The following is a 9,583-nucleotide window of genomic DNA, read 5'->3' as shown; positions in this document are numbered from 1 at the left end:
TCCTGTGTAGTACCAGCATTGACAGGCCTGAGTACCCCTATACCCAGATGACCACAGACTAAAGCTGAGGCCTGCAATTAGATCACATTGGGTTAGTGTGTGGCCCCTCATCTGTTGCCTTTCCAGGCCTTGCTGCCCCACTGATCCAGACAGACCTGTGGACCAAGCATGAGCCATACACAGTATGCTTTTGAGTCCCCCTGGAACTCCTTCCCTGCTGCTCAGAGAACTGGTAGGCTGGAGTCTGGGTGCCCAGGATGGGCAGGCAGGCTATTAAAACCCTTAGGGATCCACCAAAACCACACCAAGGTTTCATTTCTGAGGGTGCATTGGAGGCCGTCTGTAGAGGTCAGTTTTGGTGCCAGTATCCCACCTTCCCTCTGTGGGAAGCCATGCTGGCCTCAGGCCCAGTGGGTGAGGAGGCAGGGGAGCAGGAAGGGCATCTTTGAAGCCAAGCCCCGCCCTCCCTCCTTACAGGCACACAGTGGCCATCCTGGGACATTTGGGGCCTGATTGTATTCGAGCTGCCAAACACTCTGTGCCTCATCCTGCAAACACAGTGGAATGCTCACTCTCACTTCATCTAGAAAGCTATATCCTATCCAGTACCCCTGAAGCACTTGGAGACCTTCCAGAACCTGATTGGTTCTATAGGATGTGATTCAGTCAGGCATCTTGGCCTGAAAGCATCAAGATGTGTGCGTTGAGGGGCCTGGCCCCACTACAGATCATGAGTCACCAGACCAGGCTGAGGAGGAATGAGGAATTCAGGGCCTTTTAGTCTCCTTCGGAAGTAAGGTAGTGAGTAGAGGAGTAAAAACAGCCAGGACACACCATCCTGGAGAAAGTAGGATTGAGCTTTGCCATTATTTAGGGCAGCTTTTTCCCCTCTGTTCCAGCCCCAGAGCCAACAATGCTAGCCTTAGGAAGGGTCAGGATCTAGCTGGTAGCAAGAGATAATTCCTGATGCTGACAGCCCTGAACCAGAAGAGACCACTACTCCAGATTCTGAGAAGGGTCCTGGCCTGTATCAGGGACCTGTGAAACTCAGCCTTAGCCAGTACAGACTGCAGACTTCCTGCCCTGGGATGGAGGGACTAGCCTACTCTAGACAGCACCTAATAACTATACAGATGAGTACATGGGAACACATATTATGTCATTACCTGACCCTAAGTCATCAAGTGGATGCAACTGTCGTGGAGGCAGCCAGGGAAGAATGGGAGGAACTCATCTGTGGAAAAGGGGCTTAAGTCCCCTTAGCCAGATGCCACCCAGGACCTCAAAACATTAAGCTGGGCTCTACTGGGCTTCCTCCCCAGGGAGAAGACAGACATTGGGGTCCAGAAGCAGAAGCTCAAGTGCATCCCAGCACATGAATCACAGACTGGTAGAACCCAGGGGGCTTGGGCACACCAAATCAGAAAACCTGGGGGGTGGGGCGGGCCCTGGATTCTTCACCATACCCCACACTACAAGTGGTCCCGAGATCATGTTAGTCTGCAACTTCTGGTAAAAGCTTGGTCCCCTGCCTGTAGTACCATTGGGAGGAAGTTTTGGGCACTGGGGGCAGGTCCTTCCTTTCTGCTTCCTGGCCACTGCAACAAGAACAGGAGCCACTCACATGGCACCAACATGGACTGTGCCACCCTGGACCCAAAAGCAACAGGCTATGGACTGACACTGCTGTGAGCCAGAACAAACCTTTCCTCCTTTTGTTTCTCTCAGGTATTTTGCCCCAGGGACAGAAAGCTGACTAACTCAGTGAGTATTCCTGGCATTTGGGCACTGGAATTCTGCCCATTCCAGGATGGAGAAGGTAGGGTGGAGGAGGGAGCGGGGGCGGAGAGGAATGCATCCTGGAGATTTCTCAGAATGTCACTTTAAGGGTATTCCAGGAGCCAGGAAAAATCCCACAGCCCCTAAACCCCCACCTCCTGACCCTTCTGTTGCCGTGGGAGGCATCTGGCCCTGAAGGAAGACACCGCTTCCTCTGGGCTCAGTGAGATTGTATCAAAGACCCCTTTAGTGTGTCATCACTGCACTAGGCCAGTACTCTAGGGTCTCCGCTCAGCATCTTGTATCACACCCAAGGTCCCAGCACTGCCCCACTCCTGGACCTCTACAGCTCCCAGTGGGTGGGGCCTGGGGTCCTATTCTGTCATCTGAGTGTTTTCCCATAGCAAACTGAATAAAAGTCCATGCTTGGCAGAGCTGGGGCTGGAGTGTCCATGGTGGCTAGCCCGAGTGGGCAGACACCACTACCCTAGGGCTCCAGGCTGGGCTGACACTTGACAGGACAAATATGGGGTGCTCATGGAGCCTACGGCCCTGCAAATCAGTATGGAGTCAAGCCCTATGGGTTGAGAGTGGGGATGAGATGAGCAGCCCATCCACATCTTTTCCCTCTTACCCTGAAGTCCTGGGCCTAGGAGGGGGTTAGGCTTAGCCATCACCCTGGGCTTGCCTTTACCCTAACATTCCTTCATGGCTAAGCAATTCTGACTGCCTTCAGGCCCTACCCTGCTTCTCCTAGCCCACATCCACATTCTCTTCTATCCCTGAGGCATCTCCATCCCCCCTTCAATGGTCATCTGTGCTCTGTCTCCAGGATTGCCCCACCTTCATAGTGTTCCCAGGCAGCTTAATTGGAAGCTCTGTGATCCTAGTCTTCAGGAGAGCCTGTAGGCAATGCTCCCCAGATTTTCTGGACCTCCTCCCAAGTTCAGACCAGTGCTGAGACCTCCAGGCTCATGCAGATTCTGTGGGTTCATGGCTAAGTGATGGCCTTGGGTAAGCTGCATTGCTGCCACCTACCTGTGCTTCCCACCTGTGGAGCTAGTAGTGGACTCCCAGGACACACACAAGTGCTGGCATGTGTCAAGGTGCATGCATCTCTCTGGTATGGGCCTATGTGAAGCCTGCTCTGTTCATCTTACCTTTGCAGGATGCCCAGCAGCACCACCCTAAGTAATGCCCCCAAATGCACGGCTCCAGCTTCCCTGCTAGGCTCCTCTGTAAGCAATGTCCCAGTTCCCAAAGCCCTCATATGCCTTCCTGCTAGGCTGAAGAGCCAGGTGGCTGAGCACAGAAGGGCTGGCTTTCCCAAGGCTTGAATCAGGACCCAACATGTGAACTCAGGGAGCCATAGTTGGGTCAGGTATGTGGACATATGCATGGCCTGAAAAAGGATGAACAAGAGGATGGAAGGGCATAGTCCACACCCTCAGCTAGCAAGTGGGGGGACCAGTACCATAACCAAAGATCTCTGTATACCTTGGAGATTCCACTCCTTTGGAGACCCTGACCAGGAATCTTTTCCTGAGTGTTCCATGTGAGGATCCAGGAAGGCTGCAGGAACACGGCAGTCCTCCCCAATAACCCTACCGCTTCTCCACGGACTGAGGATGGCATGGGGAAAACCTGTCTCCACGTGTGAAGTCATCCTCAGGAACCAAGGTCAGTAATGGCACCTGATAAGCAGGCCCCAAGAACTCCAGGTGGTTCTGGGAGCTCCAAGTCTCCTCACCTGTTCCAAAAGTGGCTTGGAATTCCACTTTGCAAAACTTCCTCACGTTTCCTGTGCTGCCTGCTTGGGGCTTTTTCAATGGAGCTTGGGGGGGTCACAGGGCTCCCAGCAGCCTCACACTGGGCACTTTCCACCTGCCTGACCCATTTCCACACCTGGACATGAACTGTGGCGCCCCACACACATCTGCCAAGCCAGGGTTCAACCACTATTAGCTAAACCCTGACACACCCACAGTTCATTCAATCCTCCTGGTCCTTTCCACATACTATCTCCTTTGCCTGCCGTACTATCCCACCTTGGGTAACTTACTCCTACCAGACCAGGCTTGGAGGCCACCCACCAAGGCCCCTACATCTAGCTTGCTACATCTCTGGATGGATTAGACATGAGCGGAACACCCAATAGGCTACCATAAACCAACAGAATAGCTTCCCAGACAATAACTAGGCCTTAACCACCTGGTGGCAAAGCCTGAAGGAAGACTGAAGGGTTACTCAGAGACAGAAATGCCTTCCTCAGTCTAGTCTCTCATCTTGGGTGCCCAGCCCAGCAAGCGCAGGACATCCATTATATACAAAAAAAAAAAAAAATTTAATTGAAATACCTGTATAAAAAATATGATCTTCAGACATCTCACACTTTTGAACTGAAACAACCCCACCCCAATGCCTATGCACAATGGGGTCACAGAAACACAGTTGCTAAAATAAATTAAGGGCTTGAGACTCTGTTCCCCATCCCAGCTTTCAGAGCCAGCAAGCAGACTGTACAAGGTCAATAATTTAAAACCCACCCCCCGCCCCGCACAGAGTGCCCAGGATGGTGGGGTCACCCATTCCCCTTAAATTAGCCACTGTACAAGTTCTTCCTCCTACAGACCCATGGGCTAGGGCTCTACTACAGGTACAGGAATTGGGACAGCTCTGGACTATGCCACCCTAGACCCTCCTGTACCCCAGGGGCCTGGAGGAGGTGGCTGCTTGGAAGTAACCCCAACAAATAAATTAAAATAAATAGCCCCAGCAGGGCAGGGGCGCCCTCCAGGGTGGTCACACCATAAATAACAGACACTGGCACGCAAAAACATAGCTCACGTGCCCAGGGCGGCAGATGGGCAGCAGTGGCCCTGCCGTTGCATTGCTTGTGCGCAGACATGCCCAGACAAACACCATAAAATTGGAGGGTGGGATATGGGCACCACAAGGTGCTCTGGGTCAGACACAGTCGGACGGGAAGGCTGCCTCTCCAGGATGGAGCAGCAGGGTGGGGATTTCTGGTTCAAGTATCCACCCAGGGCAGGCGTGACCTCGCTTCGCCCAGAGCTGTCTTTGGACAAAAGAGCTCAAGAAAACCCAGGCCCTGTGGAGCAGCGTTCAAAAGGCACTCAAAGCAAAGGAAACAGGCCCTGTGCCAAGGGCAAAGGTCACCAGGGGTCAGGTCACTGCTTTTGCAGTAGACATCCCAGGCAGAGAACGTCCATGATGGGAGGGAGCTGGTTTAGCCAGGCTCAGGACCCTAGTGTGGAATCCAGGCTTCTCCTCACAAGCTCTCACTGCTGGACGTGGTGCTGGCCCCATCATCAGTGTCCAGAGCACAGAGCCGAAGGTCACAGCTCTCTGGAACACTCCCCTCAGCTCCTAACATCCAGGGGTGGGCAGCGATTTGGTCCAGCGATGGTCTCTCAGAAGGCCGGAGGGAGAGACACCACTCAATGAGCTGCTGGCACTCTGGGAAGAGAGTAGCAAAAGATGGTCAAGGTCCTGCTGCACTGCCCTGCCCTGCCCCAACCCATTCTCAACCGCAGGCCACACAACACACACCTGGGGAGACTCTCCTGCGGAAGAACAGACGGCCTCTCAGAATCTCCTCATCCTGCTCAAAGGGAATGTCCCCACACACCATGTCATAGAGCAGCACGCCCAGGGACCACACGGTAGCGGAGCGCCCGTGGTAGCGGTGATAGCGGATCCACTCTGGGGGGCTGTACACCCGGGTGCCTGAGGGGACACATAGGGTCAGAGACTTAGCGGGGAGCCTCACAGGGAACGTGAGGGCAGGGCTGCACACGTTGACCGCTCCCCCTTATTAACTCCCAGCCTGCCTCCACCCAGGTTTCCAAATCTTGCTTGTCATCACCCTGGAAAAACCCAAGCACAGAGGCAGGCGGAGTCCACAGAGGAGAGGGGAGGCACCGCCCCGCCCCGCCCCGCCTCCAGCAGGCCCTACAGCGTCACATGAGCCATGGCTCGGGTTTCACAACAAACAGATGTGACATGAGGCCATGGGGCGCCCTGCCCTCAGTTCCAGCTTGTTCCCGCCCCAACCTGCACGATCAACCCAGCCTGCAGGGCCCGGGAAGGGGAGGATGAAAAGGAGCGCGGGAAGAGGAGGGGCCGGAGAGCAGTGGGAGGAGCGGGGGAGGGAGGGAGCCCCGGCTTCCCCACGCTCCGCAATGCGGGGATTTCTGCTGTGGCGCCCCCGCGCTCCACTTGCACGCAAGGGAGGCTAGCGAGCGCCCGCCCAGGCACCGGGAGGGGCGGCGGCACCGAGGTGGCAGGCTGCGCCCTGCGTCACGCGCGCACCGCGGGGGGCTTCCCAGGCTGCCAACCCCAGTTCCCAGGTGCCTCCCCGCATGCCAGGCGCGGCGTGTGGACTCCCAACAGTCGCCGCAAGGCCGGCTCACCATCAAAGTCAGTGTAGACAGTGTCCTTGAGCAGCGCGCCGGAGCCGAAGTCGATGAGCTTCAGCTCGCCCGAGCGCAGATCCACCAGCAGGTTCTCGTCCTTGATGTCGCGGTGCACTACGCCGCAGGCGTGGCAGTGGCGCACGGCGGCCAGCACCTGCGCGAAGAAGCGGCGAGCCAACGGCTCGTCCAGGGCGCCACGCTCCGTGATGAAGTCGAAGAGGTCCTGGGCCGGCTCGGGCCGCTCCAGCACCAGCAGGAAGCCGTCGGGCCGCTCGAACCAGTCCAGCAGGCGGATGACGCCGCGCGCGCCGCCTGCCGCGCCCACTTTCCGCAGCAGCACCACCTCCAGGGGCACCGCCACGCCGCCCTGGGGGACACGGCGGTCAGCGCACAAAGCCCGGCACCCCGCTCCCACCCGCCCGACGTCCGGCGCGCGCGCACACTTACGAGGCTGCCCCACTCGGTCACCCGCTCCTTTACCACGTGCTTCACGGCCACCTAAGGAGGGACGCGAGCGGTCAGCCGGACGGCCGAGGGTGGTGCGCGACCACCCGCGTCCGCCCGGCCGCCTGACTCACCGGGAGCCCGTCGGCGAGGCGGCTGCCCGCGTAGACCGTGCCGAAGCCCCCGCTACCCAGGACGGCGCCCACCTGGTACACCTTCTCGAAGCTCTCCTTGTCCGCCTTGGCTGTGGGCACACAAGGGCCAGTGGGTGAGAGAGGCCGAGGGCCCCGCTGACCGCCGACCCCCGCCCCGGCCCCGGTCCCGGCCCGCGCGAGTACCTGGCTGCAGGATCTTCACCGGAAGGTGGTCCACGCCGCCGGGCCCGCAGAGGTGCGCCAGGGAGCCGAACTTGGAGAGCAGCATCGCGGGCGGCCTCGCGGGCGGTGCCGCCTCTGGCCCGGCCGACGCGGGAGGGCGGCCTCCCTGGCCGCAGACAGCGCGGCGGGTCCGGTGGGCCCGAGGCCGGGCGCTCAGCTAGGCGTCCTCGCGGCGCAGTTGCCCGGTGACCGCGCGCGACCGTCCGGACCAGCAGCAGGCCGAGCGGCTCACACGCCCCGACCGCCTCGCCCCGGGATTTTGGACCGCGGCGGCTCGTATCCCTCCGCGGAGGCGGGACCCGCTCAGACCCCGCCCCTCCCTCCTGCGATGGACGGGGCACAGCTGCCTCCGATGCCTGCCGTGGGGAAGCCGGGCGCCCTCTGTCCGTTCACCGAGCGCCCGCGATGGGCGGGAGTGGCGACCCGTCGGGACTAGCTCGCCGTAGTAGAGTTGCGGAGGCGCACTGCGTGCTACGACTCCCAGCTGCGCTCGCTTGCCCACTCTGCGCACGCGCAACTCGCGCGGGCGGCGGCCACGACGCCTTAGGCAGCGCGGGCGGGGCTGCAGGAGCCAATAAGAACCGAGGTTTTGAAAGGACACGGGGGAGGGGCCGCCAATGACGGCACAGGGCGGGGGCTTCCTCTTCCCCCCACCCCCGTCTTCTCCCGGGAAGGTCACTGTCACTGAACGAGATGCGCGGGTTCCCTGGATTCCCCCGCGGGAGGCCGGAGCGCGCCCGGGGTACGAGCGGAGTCCGCAGGCGAGGCGGCCGGCGGGGAGGACTCCGGCGCGGCTCCAGGAGGGCGCTGACACACGCCAAGTGTGCAAGTGTGTGCGTCACCGGCTGCTCGTGCGCCGCCGTGTGCACGTGGCGGACGGAGAGAGAGAGACCTCGTAGCCTGGCTGCGGAAAGCAGTCATTGCTGTGTATCCGTCCTCGATCCAGGCTCAGACCTCATGTTCGTAGCCGTGTACTGACAGAGTCCGCGTACCCCCAGAAACCTTCGCCATGGTGACCTGTGCCTGGAGTGCGCCTTGCTTTCCAGCCACCTGCCACCGTCTTGGCTGCCCTCCGAGGTCCATCTGCTGCTACCTGGGGCTCCTTTGATGGCTGTGCAAGAGTAGCCCTGACCCAGCTGCCTTACTGCAGTCTTCTACTCTTTTTCTCTGCCTCCAAACACCAGATGTGATCAGACCACACAGGTGGTAGACCTCGGCCCAAGACAAGGTCCTCACAGAAGCGTAGGGGGTGTGAGTGGCCATCTGCTGGCCCCAGCTTGTCTCTTGGAATGGGTTGAAGGCTGGAAACTAAATGCATTGTCATCAGCTCCCATCTTTGCGTGGAGCTCTAAGCATTTCCACTGATATTCCTGGCCTATTCGTGTGACACACATGCCTACCTAGTGGCTTCTGAGCCTGGCTGTTCATTCCTTCACCGTCACTCATTGACCCTCCATTCATGCTACTGACTACAGCACACGTCTGCTTGGAGTCCCCCTGAGGCTCCAGCTGCCTTGACCTAAACCCAGGATCCACCTAGCTCTTGGCTCCATAGGCCCTCTAATTCTCTCCAGCTGCCTGATAGCCTGGATTCACATCTTGCAAAGGAAGGCTCCCTTTTTTCTTTCTTTTAATATATATATTTTTATTGAAAATTTCTATACTTACAACAAACCATGGTATTTCCCTCCCCTCCCCCACTTTCTCCTTCATTAACTCTGCTCTCCTTCTCTCTGTCCATTAGTCTCTTTTTTAATTTGATGTCATCATCTTTTTTTCTTATTGTGAGGGTCTTGTGTGGGTATTGCAAGGCACTGTGAGGTCTTGGTTTTCGAGGCCAAATTCTGCCCAGACAGTTGTATGCAAGGAGTGGCCCCCTTCCTTTGCCTTCTACATTCTTTCTGCCACCTCTTTTGCAATGGACCCTGGGAAGGCTCCCTTCTTGTTCAGCACACCACTTCCTACTCTTTGGGCTTGATCCCTTAAGGTGCCTTACCACCCACTCTGTTTAAGAATTTCAGGTTCTTGGAGTTGTGTGTGGTTCTCTTGCAATGTGTCCTAGCAGGGCTGGCACGGACCATATCCCCAGAACAAGAGCTCCCTGCAGCCCACATCTTCAGTAGGATTCACACTGCATCTGTGGGGAGGAAGGAAGGGCTGCTGTCCACTTATGGGTCCTTGCAAAGAGCCAGCCAAGGATCCAGAAGACCTCGCCCTTCCCCAGTCCATGACAGATTGTGCTGGACTCCAGGCCCTTGAGAAGGATAGGGAGGCACTGCTGGGGAGCACTCTGGGTACAGGTACACAGATGACAGGTTCAACAACTAGGAGTGGCTGGGGACCCTGGTGCCTCCCTGATGACCCCCACCCAGCATGTGAACTTCCATGCCAGATCTTAGGTCATCCTGGTCCTCACCCTTGCTGGTCTCCAGTGAAGTCAGCCCTGGAGGCCAGGATTAAGAAGCACTACCCAACTGGGCATGGTGGTGCATGCCTTTACTCCAGCACTCAGGAGGCAGAGGTAGGAGGATTGAGTTCAGGGCC

The 9,583-nt window shown here is 57.9% G+C and overlaps 1 protein-coding gene across 1 annotated transcript; it reads right to left on the bottom strand.

Moving 5' to 3' along the window:
• Nucleotides 1-4,109: 4,109 nt before the first annotated feature.
• On the bottom strand, nucleotides 4,110-7,121 carry Pim3 (Pim-3 proto-oncogene, serine/threonine kinase). Its single transcript, XM_004650398.3, has 6 exons — nucleotides 7,001-7,121; nucleotides 6,797-6,906; nucleotides 6,666-6,716; nucleotides 6,216-6,585; nucleotides 5,353-5,529; nucleotides 4,110-5,259 (listed from the first exon to the last, which is right to left on the bottom strand). The coding sequence occupies exons 1-6, from the start codon at nucleotides 7,083-7,085 to the stop codon at nucleotides 5,072-5,074; spliced, it is 981 nt and encodes a 326-aa protein (XP_004650455.1). The 5' UTR covers nucleotides 7,086-7,121; the 3' UTR covers nucleotides 4,110-5,071.
• Nucleotides 7,122-9,583: the final 2,462 nt, after the last annotated feature.

This window comes from Jaculus jaculus, chromosome 6 (genome assembly GCF_020740685.1).
Source record: "Jaculus jaculus isolate mJacJac1 chromosome 6, mJacJac1.mat.Y.cur, whole genome shotgun sequence".
In the NCBI taxonomy this organism is placed as follows: domain Eukaryota; kingdom Metazoa; phylum Chordata; class Mammalia; order Rodentia; family Dipodidae; genus Jaculus; species Jaculus jaculus.
This window is presented reverse-complemented; position numbering and strand designations above follow the sequence as displayed.

Bases quoted from the DNA above. Each gene is read 5' to 3' on its own strand.
- Pim3 (XM_004650398.3), bottom strand. From the start codon at position 7,085: ATGCTGCTCTCCAAGTTCGGCTCCCTGGCGCACCTCTGCGGGCCCGGC. The intron at 6,586-6,665 runs GTAAGTGTGCGC...CGTGTCCCCCAG, and splicing joins TGACCGAGTGGGGCAGCCTC to GGCGGCGTGGCGGTGCCCCT. The intron at 5,530-6,215 runs GTGAGCCGGCCT...GTGTCCCCTCAG, and splicing joins TGTCTACACTGACTTTGATG to GCACCCGGGTGTACAGCCCC.